The sequence below is a fragment of the Chelon labrosus genome (assembly GCF_963514085.1).
Source record: "Chelon labrosus genome assembly, chromosome: 18".
Taxonomy (NCBI): Eukaryota; Metazoa; Chordata; class Actinopteri; order Mugiliformes; family Mugilidae; genus Chelon; species Chelon labrosus.
In genome coordinates this window covers 7,057,876-7,082,353 of record NC_140351.1, presented here as the reverse complement: position 1 = coordinate 7,082,353, position 24,478 = coordinate 7,057,876, and the positions used below count along the sequence as shown (strand labels likewise).

The window sequence follows — 24,478 nt, the reverse complement described above, 5'->3', positions numbered from 1 at the left end:
ATTCAAATATAGCAATTTATGCATTTAAGGGCCACGCTGGCAGTTTGATTCATTCGCCATCTCAGTGCTGAGTGGAGGTTTAATTCTTAAGGGTGCCACTAAACCTGAAATGCCCTGTCACAGTTATCTCTAAAGTCAATTATACACTATCTTCCAATGGCTATATTTTAAAACATTAAGCAGCATTGAGTTGTTTGAATGTGGAAATGAATATTTGCCATGAGATATTCAGCTGTAATTGACCATCAATGCTCACAGTAAAGGGTATGGATAGATAGATAGATAGATAGATAAATAGATAGATAGATAGATAGATAGATAGATAGATAAGACCATGAAGTGATGTCACATCCTTGGTGCGCCTCCCCTGCAGTCTGCTAGGTCTGAAATATTTGAATACTCCCCCCCACCTCTTGGCTCAAAACTTTTTTTCCTCGCCGCTGCCTTCAGTCCGAACACCGGGGATCGGTGGGTGTGATGCCGGTGAAAGTGTGGATACCGTACCGCCGCCAGAGCGCTCTCTCTGCGGTCGCACAGCAGTAGAAATACGCGGCGAGGTGAACAGCAGGACAGGACAGGAGCTCCATGTTAAAGGGCTGCACCTTGGAGACAAGTGGCCGCCCGGAGCCCGTCAGCATGCGGGTCCTGTTGAGCGTCCTGTACCCCGTCCTTTCCCTCACCATCTTCGGATTATACCCCACCATGGTGAGTTTTCCAGTCTCTCATTCTCGCTCTCTGACACTTGCTTGGTTTCAGATCGAGGCTGCAGCCTTATAATTGCATAATATTAATTAGCTGTTGTACTAAGGGTTGAGGACGTGCAGCCTGCAGTTCTTAATGTGTTTTTTTCTCTCTCGCACCAAACTTCACTCAAAAGTCGTGCAATTTAACGTTGCCTTGATTACCACGAGTGATATGAGTCTTGTTTTAAACGGTGTTGGAGGAGCTTTACAAATCCACAGCAAGCACAACACTTCGGGGAATGTTTAACACACATAGCTGCCTCTCATTTCCGCGACAGTTCAATTAAACTTTGCATGACAATCAGCAGTTCGCATGCAAGTCCCTCTCCATAAATCTCGCTTAAGCACCATTTTCAAAACCAGGGTGCTGTTTTCCCCACAAGCAGGGGAATATTAAACTGTCACACTCGTCACAGTTTGGTGCAGCCTCCCATTTTTCAGTGAAAGCATAAAGGAAAGTACTGTTTTCTGTTACACAGCAAGCCCACATTTTAACCTGGGCGCTTCCTTTCTTTGCCTGAATAATACCCACCCTCATTTCACAGAGCACAATTCCATTTTGCTGAAACACGGCCATGTCTTTTGTGAGTAATCACCTTTTGTTATCTTGGCCACTTGTGGCTCTCCCTTTGTTTGCAAGCTGGTCGTAATGCGAGATGTGAGGGGCGACGTGAGCATTTCACCACATGCTGTTCATTAATAGATGATGCCCTAAACTCCAACCTGGATTAAAGCTAATAGTATAGTGTGTATGGTGTGGTTATACCGTCCTCCAAATAAAAAAAAGCCTCTCCTGCTTGTTTCTATCAGGATTTTTACTTTATCTTGGAGCTTAACCTCAAGTGCGTCTAAGGGAAATCGAATTGCATGTGCAGTTTTCTGTTCCTTTGCTAAAGGAAAGGAGGAATAACCACAACTGTAGCTCAGCATAAGTCCCTTTATGATTAATGGATAAATCAATGTGTTGCTCTGGGCTCAGGATCTGTGGGTGAGGGTGTGGAGCTGTTCGCTCTCCGGTGCTGAAACTTCACTACACAAGGACTCCAGTTTTGCAGCAACAGACAAAAAAAATAATAAAAAGGAGAAAATCTTCACCATCCATCTGTTCATGAGCCGTTTTTTTAGCTTTGTGTGTGTGTGTGTGTGTGTATAATAAAACTGGGGAGAGTACATTTTGGCGGATAGTGCTTCATTGAAAGGGTAGGATCCTTGATCCTGTGCTCCTCTTCATACAAACAGGTGATTAATCAATTAGCGAACTGACAAAAAAACGAATCAAAGGCAGCTTTCTCAATCAGTCCACCTTTCATGCCATTTATGAAGAAGAAGAAATCCTTCTCAGATAGGTGGATACCCTAAAATGTCATAGCCTGCATGTACACATGTATATATTAATCATTGCTATACTAAAGTAATATGTACTTTGTGTTGTTCAGTTCCAATTTTCCAAATCCGTTTCTGCATACTCACCTCTCGCTACCTCTGATGACTATCATCCAGTTTCTGTCTTTCATCCGTTTGTGATTAAATCAATGAATACCCCCTCCGCTATTCAGTAATATGAGACATGAGCTGCGTGCAGATTCCTAGCACGGTCCCAAAGGCCTTTCAGCTTCAGCGTTTAAAAAATAAATAAATGATCTGGAAATGCAAACCTTTTATGGTGGAAATTATTAAGGTGTCACTCACACAGACTGTCAGACCTTTTCCACGCACGGTTTTGCTCGTCTTAGTGAAGAGTCTGCAGCCATTACCTCTTTGCATTCCTGTTTATGTTCAGTTTACTAACTATAAAATAACCTTTTTTTTTTACAACATGGATCCTGGATTGATTAAGAGGCTAAAGCTAGGGCTAATGGTGTGCATTTACCTTTTCCCTGCTCTGACGGATATTACCTCTGCAGTGTACACAACGGATCCCCAAGGAGCCTTAGTGAGAAAATTAAATATTTGTATAGCGTAGTTTCCCCTTATGGTCTGTGCCAGCCGGGTAATTACGCAGTGGCTGCTAACGGCGCTGTGTTACTCTCATCATGATCAAAATGATGAGTGGAATTCGTGTTTTATGATTACACATTATATCCTGCACCTAGAGGAGACGGCGACTGAAGGAGAAACGGAGACTTAATATACTTCAGGAGTCTGACGTCAGACCGGTGCCCACAATTCAACCCCGCCCCCTCTTAAAGTTTTACAGGCACATCTTTCTTCAGTGGTAGCAGTTGTCTAAAGAAAAAAAAATCACATTTTATGATTTGATTTTGAGTTGTCTTTTATGTGTATTCCCAAGCCTCCTCATTTGGCTATGTTCAGGACTCTGCTACAAACAGCTGCTTGGCTTTTGTCACCGTGTGTGTTTTTAAGTTGAAATTGGGCGTTAAATAGAGGGGCTTAAATATTTAAGCCACGATATCACAGCCAATTAGCTCGACGTGGCTTTTGTGCCAAACAGTGCCACGCAACACCCAGGGATATAATTTGGCGAGACACTTGACAGCAATCTCCTCTTTTTTTTTTCCCTCGGAGTACATCTCAGACCTTAATTCTTCTTGAAATCCTCTTCTGTGTTTGCACCCTGGTGGGTAAACAACAAAAGACGTGGATGGCTGCACCGAGCAAAAAGTGGAGTGTGAATAATGTGCATGTTTCTGAGCAGTTTGGGGATTTTGCTGTAACACCGGTGGGATGGAGCTTTGTGTAGGCACTTGCCCTCCGCGTTAGACGGCGTGAGTAGGTGGCAGGCGAGCGTACACACCCCCACATGAGCTCACACTCATACACACACACACAAAGTAATATAAATGCCAGGTTTGCCAATTTACTGAGGAACCGTTCTCAGCCTCGGCTTCTGTTCAGAGGTTTCAGGTCACGTAATCAGACTTTGATCACACGTGAAAAATATGAAATGGAAAGTGATGACGGCTGCAAAGGTTGGAGAGATCCTGCAGAGAGAAATCTTGCATCCTGTTGATCATTAATCAGATGAAACAGGCTCTTTTTTCTTTATTTTATTTAGTCGAGCTGAAAGGGGCCGTCTGCCGGGAACCGAGGCCCTTTCTTGCTTGTATTAGCATTTATGTGGATAGCACACTCAGGGAAATTTGTCGAGCACAGATGCCACATTAAAAGATGAGGGATGCCACGGGCGCACCCACACCTGCACACAAACATTTAGAAATAATAAAAAAAAAAAATGCTGGGGGTTTCATATTTCACATAAGTGTTTCTGCCCGGGAGCTAAATTGAAGATGACACCCTCTAACTATGTGTGTGTCAACACAGACAAAGCAAAACTGTTTGCCACAAGACTGCCGGCGAAGTCATTAGCTGTGATGCTGCATGTTTGATGTTCAAAGCGGGGAGGGGAGGGGTTGTCCGGGGGGCTGGTGGGGTGGAAATAAAGTCCACCGATGATGGATGTGAATGGTTTACGCCAGCGGGGGGAATACTGTATGTTCTCTGAGATGTCACTTTCTTTGAATGTGTTGTTTGGAGTGTAGGTGGTATGTGGAGTAAGTAGATTCAGCTGAGCTTAAAGGGGAACTGTTTTTTACAATCTGGACCTTATTTCTGGAGTTGTTCGGACGACATTTAGATCCGCGTATATCCATATAGTGGGAGTGACTGGGGCACCGAAACGCAGTCTCTAAATAACGCATTATCTGCCACGAAACGCGTTCATTTCACCAATATTTTGTTATGATACGCTAGTGCTGTTCCCCGTTGAGTCCGGAGTTACCTGTTATCTATTCTCTGACGTGCAGCGGTTTGTTGTTCTTTGGCCAGCTGTTCCTCTCTCTGCCGCCACATCCTCCTTTCAACAAGCTCTTCATCCGTATACTCTGGCTCAAAACGGTAAGGACGTCCGTCATAAACAAAGCCGTCGTCCACAACCTCAGAATCAGAAAAAATATTCAGCCATGTTGCAAAAAACTAGCAGGAGCAAATTACAGGTAAACAAGCCGACCGTCGCGGGTGCATGTGGCGCTCAGAGATGACGTCATCCAGGTCAGAGGTTAGTAGGTCAATCCACAGACCCCGGATGATGATAACAGGTAACAACTCAACGGGGAATAGCAGTAGCGTATCATAACAAAATATTGGTGAGATGAACAAGTTTCGCGGCAGATAATGCATTATTTAGAGGCTTCGTTTCGGTGCCCCAGTCACTCCCACCATATGGATATACGCTGATCTAAATATCTGACGAACACCAAAGTTATATGGGTGAGTAAACAATTGTATTTTATGCCAGAAATAAGGTCCACGTTGTAAAAAACAGTACTTCCCCTGAGTGAATTTCCATTTTCTGGCTCCAAACCAGAGGCGATATCAATATGCGCATAATTACGAAATGCTTGAAATTGCTGTCTTTTTATATATGATGATTACGTCTCTTTAAAGTGACTTTCCCTTGTTGGAGCCGTGTTTCACTCCCCCGAGTGAATGCAGCTCAGTTAATAATAAGTCTGGGCATAATTACAGGAGTTGAAACATGATGTTGAAACTACCAGGGGCATAGTCCCAGCCCTCTCCCTGTTCCCCTTATGATTACTGTAATTACAGCCCGTGCCCGGTCCCCCATGTCAGACGCACGTCTCTGGACCGGAGCCGAAAGACTGGATTTGAAAGGAATTATGGAAGACATTTGTGGTCTCAATAAATGTGTATTGTACTCTGGCAAACAGAGTTTACATGATTACGGGCCATGCCTTTTAATTTTTTATTAGAAAGAATAAAATGCAATGGAACTTATTACGTAGTGGTAAACAGATTCAGACCGATGATGACAAAATAGGACATAATAGCTTCAGTTTGAACTCTCTAAAATCTCAATATAGTTAAATGTGTGTTATAAAAGAACAATGCACAGTCACTGGGGCAGGAAGGAACAGTTGTAAAACAGTGAATGCATCGTGAAATCAGTCTTTATATCATCAGAATCTGATTCATTCATTCATTCATTCATTCAATTAGATAGTTTAGAAAATCTGTAAAGGTGGCAAGAGGCAGCCAGCATGTTTGTCTAGCAGCAATATAATACGCGTTTTACTGGACTGACAGAGAAGGACACTCATGTCCTATGGGCCAAAGCAAGTAGAGCTCCCCCTGGTGGCTGGCTGCAGTATAGGTCATAAGCTCCACCCCCTCCATGTTAGTGGATGGGACTTGGACCAAACTAAAACATTAAAGTCAAATTATTTCCTTTTCAAGGATGGTTTCTGTCTTTTTAGTTTTAGTTAATATAACACTGATGAATGTTCAAGTGTCAATTGTCTGTAAAGGTTTTGTTTTACTTGACGCAGCTCCGCGTGGCTCCACTCTCGGACCATACTGATCATACTCTGGCTCCAACCTCGCAAGATGGCGCCGCCCATATCCAGGAAAATAGCGTTAGTTTGGCCAATGCAAGGAAGTGACGTCATGTTGTCCATATTTATATACAGTCTATGGCCCAAAATAGAGAAAGCAATGAGTATTTCTTTTGGTTAGGTGTGTCTAATGCAGGTAACACATCGTTATTATAGGTCATGTTTCAGCCAATATATACAACAGATGCCTCTGCACAATTAGATAGTCCTACAATCAATCAGAGTTGTTTTGTTGTAAACAAAATCAGCTCCACGGTGCTCAGGTGACATACATGCCAATGTTGCTGTTTTCTGTTCACCGCTACATAAAGCCCGTCCAAATTATTTAATCAGCCCGGCAGATCTTTGTCCGAGCACAGTCGGTTCCAACAGACTGACTCCAGAGCAGCTTTTTTCTCCACAAAGATGTTGTGGACAGTGGAATTTGAGGCCGGCTTCCAGGCTGTGAGGGAGTGGCATTATCAGCAGATTGGTGAGATCACACGACAATCTGTCTTCCTCGAAGCTGTGCGCTTTGTGGCCGATCTGCAGCGACCAGTCATCAACCTGTGAGCAGCTACTGGGAGCTATGTCCAGTCCCCTGACATGTATTTATTTGATAGACCGGCCAGTAATTATATTTATCTTCCATTCAGTCTCTGTTAGTTTCCAAAGTGGGTTTTCCTCTTTCAGTTTTTGTTTTATGGTTGAAAAAGAAAATTGACCATCAGTCGGGTAGATGTCCCAGTTTCTAGAGCCTCCTCATGTTTGCTCTATTGACAAATTTTTCCAATTTGACTAAAGACTAAACTTAAAAGCATTTCCTGTGTAAATCTACCGTAGCTAGTTTGCACAACATCATTTAATTTCGTTCTTTTACTAAAGCCTAGATTTTATATTTGGTGGTTAGCACTGATGCCTCACAGCAAGAAGGTTCTGGGTTCGAATCCATTGGCCGACTGGGGCCTTACTATCTGGAGTTTGCATGTTCTCCCTGTGTCTGCGTGGATTCTCTCTGGGTACTCCAGCTTCCTCCCACCATCCAAAGACATGTTGGTTAGGTTCATTGATTCTAAATTGGTCGTAGGTGTGAGTGTGAATGGTTGTCTGTCTCTCTGTGTTAGCGCTGAGATAGACTGGAGACCTGTCCAGGGTGTACCCCACCTCTCGCCGAATGACAGCTGGGATAGCCCCTCCAAGCGGTTACATAAAATGAATGAATGAATGAATTTCTTTGTTTCTAAAACCATAGTATTCATGTGTGTTTATTTGCACTTGCTGACTGTCGGCCCAAAGGAGGGCCGGCAGATGTACAGCTCGGCCCAGGATGCGGATGAATGAATGAATAACTTTGCTACTTGCCCTTTCCAAACTATTTCTATGGGCGACTTAGCAGATGGTCCCGCGTTGCCAAACCATCTGGCTCGTCAGGTTGCCACTGAGTAGAATTTATCCGAATGAACGAGACGCCATCTTGAAATCTGGTATCCAATTTTCTTAATACACCCATCGTTAGCTCCCAGGACCAGCTTCCACCTACGCGGTGGGGAAATAGTTCAGAGTGAATGCGCGAGTCATTTACGAAGCATTCAAACTGACGCTGGAAGTAACTCTTGGCTACTGTTGTAGCTTGTAAGCCATTGCAGCCATTGTGTGTTGCATGAGAACAGTGAAACCCACAGTTTAATCTGTTACTTACACACTTGCTCTTGTGTTCTCATCCCCCTCACTCTTTAAATGTCAAGCATCGCTCTTACTACAGCCACATGCGCACTGCTTCAAAAAGCTTGACAGGCCTGCCTGCTATCCAAGAGGAAACGTTACCACTTCCTGCATTGGCTGAGCCCTCAGATATCCTGAAACTGCGATAAAAAATAAAAAATAAACCTGCTAGCAAGCTCTACTACTGTATTTTCATATATTCAGATTTTTATTTGAAGCAACACGTTTAGGCACATTAGTCAGGAAGTTGCTAGAAGGCAGTCTAAAAAAAAAAAAGGGGAAATTATTAACTGAAATAAAAAAAATGTTAAATTATAAAAATATAACTTCAAAGAACCTCCTGAAATGCATACTAATGTGAGACTTTAAAGCCGATGGGCTACATACTTGTTTCTACATCTGGATGGAGGCTGTAGCGTAGAATTATTTCACCATAACTGACACAACTGAGAATAATTAGAAGAATATATAAATATATATATATATTCAAAGGACAGTAAAGAGCAAGAAATGATCAGGTGACACAACCTTTGTGGCAACATTTTGCTGGATGTGACCACGTCTAAGCCTGCAGACTCTGTGACATTAATGCAGAGTCTGCAGACTAATGAGCACGCTCCAACTTTTCCAACAGTTTTCCCTGGGAAGCTGCCAGAACACAGATTAGATTTGATTCTGGCATCAGTTAACGAAAGGTTAGTAAAGAATGGCAGAGTGCTCCACAAGAATTTACTAATATAACAAGTTAAAATTCCAATTACAGCGCCTCCTCAGGTAAAACTAATAGGGATGATGTGCTTAAAATGTGATGAACGCACCATCTTATCAGTCTAAATTTGATTTTGGATGCTTTCTTATAGCAGTGAGCGGCAACAAAGGCGCCCGCCGTGGCTTCTGACATCGTCTACCTGGCTCTATCTCAGCGTAGCACAAAATAACTTCAGGTGGGAGCACTGTCGCGGCTGCTTAGTATTCTGCTTGCGTATGCACGTGCCATTCAGTGTGGCCTGTAGCTGTCCGCTGGCTTTACTTCACCGATAATGTATGATGACCGCTTCATTATTATCCCCCACGGTTCTCGTGACTGACGTGTCGTCTTGTTCAGCCAGACGACGCGCCGAAGCACACCCTGGAGAAGAATGGCGAGGGTGTGAACAAGATAATGCCGTGGCTCTTTCAGAGACTGTCTGGGGCAGAATGCGCCGAGCTCCTGCAGAATTATCTATTCAATCTTCTCCTCGCCGGGGTCAGAAGAGGCAAGAAGGTGGCACGCCTCTAGGAAATTAATCTCCCTGCATGCCTTTCACCGCCGCCACATCCGAGAGAAAAGATGGCTCTCCCTATTGCTGTGTCTTTTATTTTCTTTCTCCCCTCCGTAATACACTGCATCTCTTTGTCAGTATCTTCCAGGAAACCTTCTTGGTCTCAGGATTATTGCTGCCAGGATTGCTGTTGCTCCGGCGGTTAGGGGCGTCGCCATTTGTCATCGCTGTCTGCTTAGATGCCTGCATGAGTATGGTTGGAGAGCAAGGGTGCACATGGGAGTTCATCTTCCCCTGCCATTAGAGTTAAAATGTTAACTCGTTTAAGCGGCCTGATCATCAGTTACAGTACTGACATGCGCATTCCACTGCGCTTGCCTCCGATACCCTGGTGGCTTTTTGTTTGGACAGGTTGATAGATGACTGGAGAGATCGCATCTGTTTAGAGTCTCTGTCGCGTGGCAGGCAGGACAGCGGCTTTATTGTGATATGAGATTCAGCTTTGTTGCCATCAGTGTCACCTAGATTTGTTTGTAAAGGTGCGAACGGGGCTGTTTTCTTGCAGATTTAAGGACGAGCAAAGCACGGCGCGTTCAAATTCCGAACGCATTTCATCAGCATATCCAAAAACTGTAAGGACGACGTCAGTGAGTGTGGTGAAAACGACTCGACTGCCTGTTCAGATGTTGTGCAATGTAACGGACAAAAGGCAAAGGCATGTGACAGAGAGTCATTTCCAGGCATCACAAATTTCCTTTTATAACTTAACACAGTGGGAATGGAGGTGTCACTTGGGAAATTGCTATCTCAAACCGAACTGCAATACAGTCAACTCCATATGTTACACTACGGTGACAAAGCAGTGATGATGCCTTATCAGAATTCCTAATAATTGTGCAGGTCTCCCTTCTGCCTCCAAAACAGTTGTGACTCATCAGAGAATGGACATGAGCCTTCTGAGGGTGTCCTGTGGTGTCTGGCAACAGAATGTTGTTAGTGGGGGACTTTGGGTCCTATGGGTTGAGGGGAGGGGCCTCTGTGGATCGTCCCACAGATATGATCAATTTGGGATCTAGTGAATTTGGAGGCCAGGTCAACACTTTGTGCTGTTCTTCATGTTTTTTTCTTGAGTTGTTCCTAAACCGTTTTTGTGTGTGTGCCTGTGTCAGGCTGCATCCTGCTGGGTGTCATTGCTATGGGGTGGGGGTGCCTGGTCTGGTGTAGGTGGGTGCTACATGTCTAAGTAACATCCACATGAATGCCAGGTCCAAATACGTTTCCCAGCAGAACACTGAATTGTCACAAGATGGTCAATGTCGTCCACTTCTCCTGTCAGTGGTTTTAATGTTGTGGCTGATCGGTGTAGTCGACGCTGTTGACAGAGTTGGTTTACCTTTCAGGCTTTTTAACCGAGCTGTACAGATTGATTTCTGCCACCGCCAATGACAATCTTTTAATTTTTGAGCCCTAGCATCTTCCCCCCCGAAGGGATTCCTCAGAGGAGTCCCACACATCGGCAGACTCACGCTACCGCTGCGGCAAAGCAAATGGAATAAGTCATCATGAAAACGGCTACAGAAATTATATCAAGAGACCAAGGCTGTACACAGCGGGGTGGAGATTCGCTCAGTGCAGACACAGCGTCGGCCCCAGTGTTTATGGGCTAGCTGAGAGTCTTGGCAGCAGCTAAAACATATCTGCTTAGCACTGAAAGGGATCGTTCCTCTGCAAATGCCTCACCAGCTTCTTCTTCTTTTTTTTTTTTTTATTGCATCCAGTGTTGCAATGAAAAAAAGGGTGCGGTAAAATATCTTCCTCTTGTTAAATTATGAATGCTGTGATTTTACAGAATTCTCTGCAAGAAAATTATGCAAAAATGTGAATCTACAAGGCAAAAATAATTCATCTAAAACTGGCAGCACAGAGAAGTATCCCTTCAAATGCAAAACACGAGGAGCGGAGGACAGAAACCAAACGGGATTTTTTTTTAAATAATTGGTCCTGAATTATGTGCATGAACGGACCAACCTAATAGTCCTCAGCTTTCAACTGTGTTCTCAGAACTATGATTCTAAATTGCTCGCAGCTCTCCCCGACATAATGTACTAACTCCATCTTACCTATATTAACTTATCCCTTCACTCATCAGCCCCCTGCCTCTTCCCCTCAGCCAAAACAAAAAGGTTGATGAGGACACAGTTAATGGGAAGCGGGCAGTTGCCAACGTGAACATGCAAATGACGCAATAGCAACCAGAAAATGGATTCAGTTCGGTGTGTAATTGATAAGATAACCCGCCTGCTATGAAGAGGACATCTTCCACGGCATGTAATTACTAACCTTCTTTTGTTGTGCTTTGTAGTCGCACAGTTGACTTTCCAGTGATTCACGATTAGGAGGGTCAAGTATCCCTTTGTACAGTAAGACAAATATGAGCAAATAAAGCTGTGCAGATGAAAGCAACACAACAGTGGTGACTGATCGTATCTGAGCATAATTTTATTCACCAGTGACGAGAAAGTAGATTTTTCTTTCATTCAAGATATTTACCAAGACGTGGCGAGTGCTACCGGTAAAGTGCATACACTGATCAGTCCCAGGGGTGCGGCACAGTGGTGTGGTGGTCTGCACTGATGCCTCACAGCAAGAAGGTTCTCTCCAGGTACTCCAGCTTCCTCCCACCGTCCAAAGACATGCTGGTTAGGTTCATTGGTGATTCTAAATTGGCCGTAGGTGTGAGTGTGAATGGTTGTTTGTCTTGAGATAGACTGGTGACCTGTCCAGGGTGTACCCCGCCTCTCGCCCAATGACAGCTGGGATAGTCTCCAGCCCCGCAACCCTTCACAGGAACAAGCGGTTACAGAAAATGAATGAATAAATGATCTGTCCCAACATAAAAACCACTGGTGAGTGAAGGAACATTTATTATCTTGTTGCAGTGGCAACAGTGAAGAGGTGAGACATCTTAAACAGAGAGTGAGCAGTCAGTTTTTTAAGTTAATGCGTAGAAAACAGGACAAATAGGACAGTGCAAGGTACTAAGCGACTTTGACAAGATTTGTAGGGCTGTTCCTGGTACGTACCAGATGTACCAAGTACAAAATGTTGGTCCAACCGGTCAACCAGTGACAGGGCCAAGGGCGCCCAAGCCTCACTCATGTGCAAATTGTTGAAAATCTTGAGGCTGGCTGTTGTGTCAGAACACAACGTGCGTCATAGTTTGCCACGCATGGAACTGACAGACTGGTCAAAGTGTTCATGCTAACCCCTGTCCACAGCTAAAGCCACATGCACAATGTACCCACTGAAGGACTGGAAACTACTTTTTTGTACAATTTTTGAGGGTATAGATATGACACATTTACACACTCATAGTTGAGACACTAAAATAACACAGTCCATCATAAATATGATTTAAACCACGCAAGCAGCCCTGTGAAGTTTGTTGGGAAATTTGTTTGCGGATGGATGGAAGTCATTGTCCTATGAGCTTTCCAAAACAACTGTCCAGAACAAATAAAAACCAGAACCAATGCCAACGAACTTTGTTGTTCGTTAAACTGAATTAAGGACCAGCCAGCCACCCTCCTGGCAAGCTTCCCTAACTCAATTTCTGGCATAAGGTCAGGTCTCTCCAAAATCCACTGATAAGCTTCGACATTTTCAACCGTACTCGAGGACAATTCTGCACAGGAACGTAACAAGAGGAAGAGATTAAAAAGTACATATCTGAGATGACAGAGGTTCCGATAAGAACGAATGGACTTCCGGTTGAGTTACATACTACGTACACAGAGCTAAGTCTGCCGTTAGACAATAGCAAGACTATTACAGATTGACTGCAGTGGGGAATAAATATCTGTCCAGAATACTTTTCTGCTGGTTAATACTCAAAGTAAGTAAGATGGAAATGTCACTGGATGCCACAGAGATGTGTAGTCTATTATTAGTCCATAAATCAATTCAATAGTTGTTGACATATTCTTGCTTTTTTCTTTTTGCAAGTGCAACATCCTTATCCAGCCCTTAGCTTGGCTATGAAGCTTTGTTCCAGGGTGACTTCGACTAGCCACAGCAGAAGCAGCTTTATAGGATGGCCGGAAAAAGAGGTTTTAAAAAGCACCTAATAGAAATGGCAGCCTTTTAGCAATATTGGACTGAGCCAAGCACTTTACATTAAACTAGTCCTGCAATAAACAAAAACAACCTCAAGCTGGCTCCATAATAATAATAACAATGATAATCTAGTCAAATGAATACCACCATTCATCTTCCTGTCGTCGTTTTTTTTTTCCTTTTCTTGTTGTCCTGATTCCGAATAGCGTGATAGCATGCGGTGGTGTAAATGTCACGCTGTGTTTCACAGAGGCGCAGAAGGCTCGAGGGCTAATTCACGGTTCAATCAGGTCGTCTGTGTAAGAATCCAACATTAAGAAGGACTAGAGACGGGACGGGTCTTGCGTGCAGTAATAAAAGTAATGAAGCGATGATCGTGTATTATCAGTAACTACAGGATTGTCTGATAATCTTCGGGGGGGGTTTCGCAGAGAGGAGAATAAAGTCTGATAACCTTTTCTGACACTGAAAGGACACATTGTCCTTTTGCAGGCTATAATTTAATATGTTTTTGTTATATTGTCGTGTGGTTGTCGTGTGGTTGTATTATTGTGATCGTGAATAATTCTACAGGCGGTGCATCTTCAAAGGAGAACATTTAAATTCCCTACTAATTTCAACACTGAACTAGCTAATATGCAAGGCTTTCTGTGGTTTTTATGTACTCAGTGTGAGAGTGGGAGCATGTGGAGAGCTTTTTTTTGTATTTAAGACTGTGAGATTATTGCAAATTCTTCATATTTGCATGGTGATCCAAGCATGAAAGATCAGCTGTGTCTATTCTAGCATCTCATGCAGACTTCAGTTTAACAGAAACCACATATAAATAATACACTTTGACTATAACAAAATGTTCAATACTGGCTGAAAGTCGTGTCTTTTGGCAGCCTGGCATCCAAAATTATTGATGGCTGCTGAATATCAGCCTTCAAAAATCCATGAGTCAAACCCTGGCAAAGACAAAACAAACAAAAAAATAATGAATAAGAAGAAGAACGACAACAACAACAAAGGACATATGAATGTGTCTTGGCAACGGCATGTGTGTGTGCGAGCCAGCCCGTAGAGTATGTGAGCGCTCATGCAGCTCTGCGTGTGCGATGCCTGTGCAGAGAGCAAAACTCCGCCGGGCGACTGGGGAGAGCTTTGAGCGGCTGGATGCCGTTTTGTGAGGATGATTAATGACCAGGCTTTGGCGTGCGGCTTTGTGAAAACTGTTGCGGCCTTGGAGCCGGACCTTCTTCCATCTGACGTACGGAGAGACAGAAAATAGTGAAAAATGAGTCTTTGCCTCGTCGGCGACACAGTTTCATAAATAAATGCAGTCCAGTTAAGCTGAACAAGGTAAAGCCATAGAGTGTATAAATATGGACAACACGTCCCCAGTTTCTTGCATTGGCCAGACTGACGCTGTTTTACCGGGAATATGGGCAGCGTCATCTTGCAAGTTTGGAGCATATGCTGTGTTCCAGAAAACTGTCAGACATCCTACTAGGAAAAGTGCTCTGGAATGCCACTTGAAGTCGGAGGTCCTACCATTGAAGTCGAGGCAAATCGATCTACCCCAACTTCACTGATGCAGCTGCCTGACATCACAGAACAATGGCAGCGGCCATGGAGATGTACACCGTGAATGTTAAAACATAATTTTCTCGACTATGAAATGCATTTATCTGTTTTTTTGTGGTCATACAACATGACTTTTGTGTGAGGATGTGTCGCTATAATCTCTCTGCATCAAGTTATTAGAAGAAGTGTAGCCTAACGTTAAAAAAACACAACAACGAACGAGTCTGACAAAAAGAGAGGAGGTTTGTTGAGCGTCTACCTTTAACTTTCAGCACAGAGAGAAGTATATTACCTATTGCTGGTGGAAAAACTTTTGGAGACCTCAATTTCGATCGTTGTCAGTAACTTCGGAAACAAAACAAATGTTATCTTGTCGCGGTCGGCCATGTTTGTTGTTGATGTTCAACTTTGTTCTCCTGGAACACTTTGGGGTCACATCCAGTGCACTCCAAGTGGGATAAATCCGACATCCCAGCTTTGTGGAACGCAGCAACAGACTATAAATACGGACAATGTCTCGCCACTTCCTTGCAATGGCCAAATGCTATTTTCCCTGAGATATGGGCAGCGCCATCATGTGAGTTTGGAGCCAGAGTCTGCACAGTATGGTCCGAGAGTGGAGCCATGTGGAGCCGTGATATCGATGACCCGACCACACTTCCGCCAGACCCTCTCGTGTTTTCGTTTAATTAATACTGCGCTCTGCTCTACCTCCACCAGTTACAAAGAATTAAACTTCCAACAACATTATATTATTTACATAAAATGTCTGAAACCATCCGTGTATTTTAGTGTTTTAGTTTGGCCCAAGTCCCGCCCACTAACATGGAGGGGGTGGAGCTTATGACTTATACTGCAGCCAGCCACCAGGAGGAGCTCTACTTGCTTTGACTTCACTTTAGAGGAGCTGTTCCGCCGTCCATCTTTATACTGTCTATTTGCTAAAACATATTGTTCCTCATTAGCATCTGACTAAAGGTTGGCCTTGATCAGACACTTACTGTCAGACAGCTGTTGTAGGGATAGTACAGTAGATTATCAATATTTAACAACCAGTAAATACACATCTTTGAGATGCGGCGTTCTGCCCTATTTATCAAATGTCTTCTTCTTTATTTCCATCTAGAAGCCCTCCCTGTTTATCGTTCATCTCACCATCTTTTATTTTCCACCTTTGTACTTCTCTGTACTTAAATGTCAGCATTGTGCTATTTTCTGCTATCGTTTCCCAACATAACCACCGCTTCAACGCTTCCGTCTGTCTCCAGATTTATCTTATTTCCCTCTGACATGTGACTTGGTTTGAAGTGAATGAGAAGGTTTACCTGTATATTAATATTTATCAATGCAAAGGCAGCGTTAGGGTTGTTTGCCTGTGTTTTTTTTTTTGAAGAGTCAGCTGTATACCGCGTTTCTCTTCTGTCAGACACCGCATGGCTCTAGGCCCGATGAATAATTGAGGAGAAGTACTTGGAAGTGAAAGTTACACAAAGATCATGTCCTTAGTTTTCAGCGTTCGACATAAATCTTTAAGTGCACCGTGACGCCGTAATGGACTCGCTAACGCAGTATCATAGCAGTGCAGTAGGGAAGCGTCACGAGGGAGGTACACGCAAATAGAAAGATAAATAGACTAAAATAAACGTAAAGACTGATTGCTGACAAGCGGGCGTGTTATAAATATTTTACTCTGACACACACTGTGAGGTTATGAAAAAATAATGCACTCTTCACACAGTGTAATTGACCATTCAGTAATGGTACTGGACGGCAATTTTCCAATCATAACAGATCGCCCGTAATTAAATATGTCAGCCTTTGGATTTCTTCACAGTGTGTGCACAAGTTATATTTAGAGCAGTAGTAGAAAAGGAGCTCGGACGGTTTTTGGCCTTTCCACACCCAAAACTGTAAAGAATGGATGCTGTACACCAATCAGCCACAACATTAAAACCACTGACAGGAGAAGTGAATAACATTGACCATCTTGTGACAATTCATTGTTCTTCTGGGAAACTTTTGGACCTGGCATTCATTCATGTGGATGTTACTTAGACATGTAGCACCCACCTAGACCAGACCAGACACCCCCACCCCATAGCAATGACACTCATCCCAGCAGGATGCATATGTGGGGTGATCCACAGAAGCCCCTCCCCTCAAATGCCCCCCACTAACAACATCCTGTTGCCAGACACCACAGGACACCCTCAGAAGGCCCATGTCCATTATCTGATGAGCCCCCACTGTTTTGCACAAGGGAGACCTACACAATATTAGGAAGGTGGTCATAATGTTATGCCTGATCGGTGTAAGTGTCAGCAGTGTATTTTTTGCATGTTTTTTTGCACTAGCTTAATACTTGCAGTGTAAACCAAGTGCAATGTTGAAGTTACTTCCGAAGTCAAAAGGCATTTCTCTTGTTGCAGGTTAATGTTAAAAACTAACTTGGTTCAAAGTAGTTCATTGCAGGGTTACCACCTGCTTTCAGGTTCTTTCTCACACTTTCAGACAACTCTCGCACCAAGTAAGAGAAATCCACAAAACCCCCACCTTTACCCCACAGGTTAAACAGGTTTTCTCCGGTGCTGAAATATGGAAAGAGCCTGATGTTCGGCGTTCGATGTCGGTCCATAAATATTAAATCCATTTTGACAACTTAACTTGCCAAAGGCGTAAACACAGACGTCTCAGTAATACGCCTTTTGTGTAGAATGAGAATTTAAAATCTATTACAAACTCAAAGTACAGGAATCTAATCTATGAGAGGTTGAGACTCACGAGTGATGAATGTCAGTGTTCGGGAAGGGAACTTTCTGTGAACTTTTGGTTGTTGTTTCCAGCTCTTTGTAGGCGAAGGAGCGGATAAGACATTGGAGTAGTACCATGAAGTCATGGCTTAGCGAGCAATATCATCCACATTTGTGTGATTTTATAGGCAACTACACAGCTCTTTGTACCCAAGAGAATAGCTCTGAGTTACAGCTGTCCATGAATAAATCAATTCAGCTGTGAAATGATAAATAGCCTTCTTGTCTGACTGTTGTAGATTTTTTTAAAAATCTAACATTAGACTGGGTAACCTTTCCCCGTAAAATACAATCCTACGCTCCCTTTTATAAAACTAAGTACTTGAGCTATCACCTGTTAGCTTTACAGTGGAGGTAGCCACATGGGGCTACACAGGACACATTATGTCCATAATTATACCCTCTTTCCAAAAGCCATCCTCATGCATATGTTAAGTTTCCCCGTCAACTTTTCCTAACTTAATGCATTTAGGAGGAACGTTTGTCTGCAACCCAAGATGCCAAAATGTTTGTAACGAACTATGTGCAAGTCTGGGGATGGGACTAATTAGTGCGTTTTGTCACAGTGAAAAACTGCGTGTTCATCGGTGCTGAGCTTAAAAACATCCTACATCAAAAACAAATGCATTTTGAGTAGTTTTAATTGGCATTTGAGAACATGTGTCACAGATGAAGTTGTATTTCACTGCAGAAGCGTCATTAATATCGACACTACAAAAGCTGAACTCACGCTGAACCTCGGGGAACAGCTTTTTCAGCTCTGTCATTTCCCTGACACACTGAATCAGAGGAATTGTCATATCCAGTTTAAAAAAACCAGTTATTATGATTATTTTAAAGTTAAATCGGTTTTAACTGTTGCCTGATGAGGGGCGGCACAGTGACGAGGTGGTTAGCACTGAATCCATGGGCCGACGGGGGGATTTCTGTGTGGAGTTTCCATGTTCTCCCTGTGTCTGCGTGGGTTCTCTCCAGGTACTCCGGCTTCCTCCGACCGTCCAAAGACATGCTGGTTAGGTTCATTGGTGATTCTAAATTGGCCATACGTGTGAGTGTGAGTGTGAATGTTGTCTGTCTCTCTGTGTTAGCCCTGCGATAGAGTGGAGACCTGTCCAGGGTGTACCCCGCCTCTCGCCCAATGACAGCTGGGACAGGCTCCAGCCCCTTCACAGGACAAGTGGTTACAGAAGATGAATGAATGAATGAATGTTGCCTGATGCAAGATGTGAAGTTGGAGTCTGTTCTTGCGTTTTGTGTCTGGATTTCTTTGTTTCTAAAACCGCAGCGTCCGTGTGTGTTTATTTGCACTTGCAGACTATCGGCCCAAAGGAGGGCTGGCAGGTGTACAGCTCGGCCCAGGACGCTGATGGGCGCTGTATCTGCACAGTTGTGGCTCCGGAGCAGAGCCTGTGCTCCAGAGATGCCAAGAGCAGACAGCTCCGCCAGCTGCTAGAGAAGGTAAGCACATGCTTGCATGTTCACCACCCTCCCGGTGCAACACGCACACAACATCTTTTGTAACGTGCAGGAATGACGAGGGAACAAATCTCTACGAGCTTTATTTTTCTTTTGAGCAGCGCAACGCTCCTCGTTACACGAGATGTTTTATTGTGTGCGTTCGACGCAAGTGCACTGCTGCTAGGCTTTGCCAGGGTTTGTTCTTTTTCAACAATAGTCTGTTACACATTGAGACACACACGCGGGCACAAAAGGGAAAATCCATCAGAGTGACTTTCAATTAGCTGCAGTGAAAGGAACGAAAGAAAGAAGTGCACTCCTCTATTCTCTTGCAGACTTAACTATACTATACTATGACTCTGCTATGCTATGCTATGCTATGCTCTGATATATGCTATAATATGATATTCTATGCTGTGCTATACCCTGCTATGATATACCCCGATCAGGCATAACATTATGACCACCTTCCTAATATTGTGTAGGTCTCCCTTGTTGCCTCCAAAACAGTTGTGACTCATCAGAGAATGGACATGGGCCTTCTGAAGGCATCCTGTGGCGTCTGGCAACAGGATGTTGTTAGTGGGGGGGCCTTTGGGTCCTATGGGTTGAGGGGAGGGGCCTCTGTGGATTGTCCCAGAGACACTCGATCAGATTGGGATCTAGTAAAATTGGAGGCCAGGTGTCTTCATGATTTTTTGAGTTGTCCCTGCCTGTTTCAGGCGGCATCCTGCTGGGGATGGCTGCTGAGTGTCATTGCTATGGGGTGGGGGTGCCTGGTCTGGTCTAGGTGGGTGCTACATGTCTAAGTAACATCCACACGAATGAATTCCAGGTCTAAAAATTTGCCAGCAGAACATTGACTTGTCACAAGATGGTCGATGTTGTTTATTTCTCCTGTAAGTGGTCATAATGTTATGCCTGATCAGTGTAGCTTGCCATACTATGCTATGCTGAGATATACTCTGATATACTACACTATCCTATGCTTTACTATACTATTCTAGTCCAGTTTGTGTCCGGGGGGCCCTGTTTCCAGTGATTTATTAATCCTTAATTCCAGGTGCAGAACATGTCTCAGTCCATCGAGGTGCTGAACCTGCGGACTCAGAGGGATTTCCAATATGTCATGAAGATGGAGAACCAGATGAAGGGTCTGAGGACCAAGTTCAGACAGATTGAGGATGACAGGAAATCCATCATAGCCAGAAATTTCCAGGTACACTACCACGGCATCCTTTAATCAGCTTTAAAAAAAGTGAAATGTTCAATGGATTTTCTTTTCTATCCAACTGTTTTTTACGCAACGCTGATTTTAAAAGTGCCAGTGTAATTCAGCTCAGTGTTTTCTCTTGTTGTTTCTTTTGTTACGTAGAGAAAATTAAACCATGACTTGAATTTTTCACATGATTAAACTAGAGAAAGCCTCTATTGTTTGAGGGCTCATGAGTGCCTTCTTTTCCATTAATACGACTAGAAATACAGAACGCAATAGCTGCAAAATATTTAGAGACTCTAATTAAAAAAAGCACTCGCACATTTAATTGTTTCAGAGGCGGTTTTGCTGCCGAGGCCGTAGCCCGTGTGGATTGCGCGGGGCAGCTGGTGTGGGAGCAGCAATATCTCTGGTGTTAGCTGGAAAAATAATTACATGTAACGACAAACTCAAACTCAAAAAGTAGTTTCTCCTCTTCCTGACCACCACACCTTTCCACATTCTTCCACCCCCTCGCCTCTCTCTGTCTCTTTCGTTTTCCCATTACTGCCGCCGCGCCTGTCACCTCCGCAGGAGCTTAAGGACAAGATGGACGAGCTGAAGCCGCTGATCCCCGTGCTGGAGCAGTACAAGATGGACGCCGCGCTCATCTCCCAGTTCAAAGAGGAGATCAGGAACCTGTCCGCGGTGCTGACGGGAATCCAGGAGGAGCTCGGCGCCTACGACTACGACGAGCTTTACCAGCGAGTCCTGCGGCTGGACAGCAGGCTCCGCAGCTGCATGGGCAAACTAAGTGAGTGGCGGAGTCAGACTTTGTTTTGATGATTTGTCAAGTAAACTGAATTGTTGCATGTGTGGGTATGGAGTGTTTTCTGCAGCCTTAGCAAGGCACTACATAAACATAATACCAGCATATTTGCATAAAGCCAGAAATTGTCCTTGTAGGGTATTGCAAAAGTTCTTCTGCAAAAGTTCTTTCCAACAAACCTTACATTTTTAAGTCTACTCTTAACATTTCACATTTGTTTCCTTTAAACTGCGTTTTTTCTCAAATTCGCCTCCATTCTTGTCGACTATTTGTTGCGTAGACCACAGTCTTTTAAAGGCGGATAATATGAGTAGCACGCAGCATGTAATTGCCTCCTAATGGGAAGCTGACTGTGACCTTGATATGTACAAATACAGCACTGGTTCTCCAGGGAAGTTGTTTAGGTATTAATTAATCAGCAGGCCAAGGTTCAAATTACATATTTGGGGTCTCTTTTCTTTAGTCAAAGGGGGTCAAGAGGTCGGAAGACTCTTGTTTTACACTTAATGACAACCTGTTCTTTGCGATGTTGTAGTTTCCCAGAGTAATTAGCTCACAGGTGGTTTGTACATTTTTACTCCTGAGGTGCCCTAAAGAAAACAACATAGACAAGACATGAGGAAGCTGAGCCGCCTTAGGCTACAAACAGCAGTAGCACCATTATGCTTCGAGTTAAATAAAGCCGCTCGCTGCCAGTGCTATCTTAGTATGCACGGGGGGGAAGGGGGGGTGGTGGTGGTGGTGGTGGTGGGCACACTCCCTGGTGGCACAGGCATGAAATTGGCTCGAGAAATCTAGTTAGAGACAAAAACCACCACAGCACATCTTATCGCTGCGTTTCTTTATTAACAGCGTGTGGGAAATTAATGAAAATCACTGGACCCGCTACAATAAAGACATCTGGAACTCGGTTTGGGGCATGGATGACTGATCCTCTGGCATCAACCAGAAACAACAGGGTGAGTTATGAAAGCAAGGGGGTTGTGCACTGTGTACATTATCTGTGTTGTGTTCTCAGAGTATAGGCGGAATATCCCTACAGCTAAAGCAAGCATGTTCTCTCATGGTGTGGGTTAGGACACGTCAGGAACTTGAAATGTCACGTAGTCAATGTGCAGTTGGTTGTTTTTACTAGAAGTGTGTTGTTCTTTGTCTCGCAGGTTTGGTATATGGACAGTTACACCAACAGCAAGATTGTGCGCGAGTACAAGACGATGGAAGACTTCGTAGCGGGGGCGGTTTCCCGAACCTACAGCCTCCCGTTCAAATGGGAAGGGACCAATCACATCGTCTACAACGGATCTCTTTACTACAACAAGTACCAGAGCAACATTATCGTCAAGTACAGCTTCGAGACCGGCAGCGTGCTGGCCCAGCGAGCTTTGGAGTTCGCCGGCTTCCACAACATGTACCCGTACACGTGGGGCGGATACTCCGACATCGACGTCATGGCCGACGAGCTGGGGATGTGGGTCGTTTACGCCACCAATCAGAACGCCGGCAACGTCGTCATCTCCCAGATCGATCCCGACACGCTGCAGGTCCTGAAGACCTGGACCACCGAGTACTCCAAAAGGAACGCGGGCGAATCGTTCATGATCTGTGGGACGCTCTACATCACTAACTCTCACCTGTCGGGAGCAAAGGTTTACTACGCTTACTCTACCAAGACCTCGACGTACGAATACATAGACATCCCCTTCCACAACCAGTACTTTCACATCTCCATGCTTGACTACAACGCCAGAGAGAGAGCGTTGTACGCCTGGAATAACGGACACCAGGTAATATTTAATGTCACTCTCTTTCACGTGATAAAAACTGACGATGACTCTTAAACGTGACAGTTCTCCACTCACAACTCAAGCACCGTCGTTTGTGATAATACAAGGACCTTGTAATTAACCACATCTTCTTTTGTCAAGAATGGACTATCTTTAATTGCCATCACTTGAACTTTTCTAATTTGTGGCTCTGGATTCTTGGCTGAATTGAGCATGGACACCGATGACTTGATACTTTACTGGAAAACACGTTAAGCGTTTTTTACTCTTCCCCATCGCTGCTGATCAGACTGGTATGCCTTATTTGCAAAGTGTTGGGTCTGCCGGCCGAAGACCTTTAATAGCTTTTGCATGAATGTCAACATTTCGTCTGCAGTGCGGTCGCTGTGCTTTTGTTGCAGATATGTTAATTGCTTACGGTGTTTGCTTCCTTTTTTTTCCTGTCTATTTATAAAAAAAATCTATTTAAAAGTATTTAAATCTTAAAAGCAACCTATTGCGTATTTGCTACCTTGTAAAGCAAGCTGATTATGAAGTATAGTAACCACTCTTTTGAAGATGGCCCTGTGAAATATTGACGTTATGTATGTCTCTGTGGAAGATTTGTATTTTTTATAAAGCAAGACCATGGGAGAATATCTGTGCATTTTCATTAAAATTAAATATTGTGCGTTTCATTGAAATGGTGGACTGTTAAAAGTGAATATCTCACGTTATCTGATGAAGAAACAATCAGCTGCCTTTGATTTTCTAATCTTATCATGAAACTACGATTCCCACACTGAAAGTTATCTTCTTTTCGTGTGTGTGTGTTAGACACAGTGGAGCCACAGGCATAGATTATTCATATAATACCTAGCCCCGTGATACTTTGTGTGAGTTATGGGCACAGCTCTGGCTTTCACACAGCCGGTGTCTAGAAGAGTTAATGGTAGGCTGCAGATGTCTTCCCTTTTCTCAGCGCTTTCTGGAAAATAACAACCTGTTGCATCTTAACCCAATTATGTGACTGTGGAGGCAGATGTGCCCATGAAGACGTATCCTTGATATATGGTGCAGATGAAGGGACACAGTCACTGCTTGAAGCTATTTCATTCAGCTTGAATGCTGCAGAGTTTTTCACCTCAACTGTGCTAAAAGAATCTGCAGCGACGGTAAAAATGTTATAGTACACTCGTGGAGCCAGTTTTCAAGGTCAAGGGTCAAAGGTCAAAGAGTACGTAGCAGGTGCAGTGCATAGTGAGATGAGAGGACATTCCTCCAGGACCGTTGGAACTACATGTAGACACTAGAGGTGTTGCGAGACCACTAGATTTGGTATCGATCCAATACCAAGTAAATACAGGACTAGTATCGCCGATACCGATGCCGATACTGATATCAATATCGATACTTTTTAATAATTACGGTGGATGCATTTTCAGTCTGAAGTCATCTGAATCTGAATGAATTTTCATGACATTTAAGTGTTTTTGTGATTTGCCTTTTGAATTATTAATCAGTTCATCCAGTACAGAATTTGGGCAAAGTTTATAAGTAAATAGAAAGCACTTTATTATCACATTAAAAGTTTTTGTTCAGAAACAACACAAAATGATCACTTGAGGACAAATAAAAACAAATTATTTTTCAGGCAGAG

At 43.7% G+C, this 24,478-nt stretch overlaps 1 protein-coding gene across 1 annotated transcript; it reads left to right on the top strand.

The window, feature by feature from the left end:
• Positions 1–578: 578 nt before the first annotated feature.
• On the top strand, positions 579–23,101 carry olfm3a (olfactomedin 3a). The gene is made up of 6 exons (XM_084565792.1): positions 579–705; positions 18,888–19,031; positions 20,095–20,250; positions 20,821–21,040; positions 21,908–22,014; positions 22,216–23,101. The coding sequence occupies exons 1-6, from the start codon at positions 586–588 to the stop codon at positions 22,891–22,893; spliced, it is 1,425 nt and encodes a 474-aa protein (XP_084421918.1). The 5' UTR covers positions 579–585; the 3' UTR covers positions 22,894–23,101.
• The last annotated feature ends 1,377 nt before the right edge of the window (positions 23,102–24,478 follow it).

Coding starts and splice junctions, on each gene's coding strand:
- olfm3a (XM_084565792.1), top strand. CDS start 586: ATGTTAAAGGGCTGCACCTTGGAGACAAGTGGCCGCCCGGAGCCCGTC. Junction 20,251..20,820: donor TCATAGCCAGAAATTTCCAG/GTACACTACCAC, acceptor TCACCTCCGCAG/GAGCTTAAGGACAAGATGGA. Junction 21,041..21,907: donor CAGCTGCATGGGCAAACTAA/GTGAGTGGCGGA, acceptor CTTTATTAACAG/CGTGTGGGAAATTAATGAAA.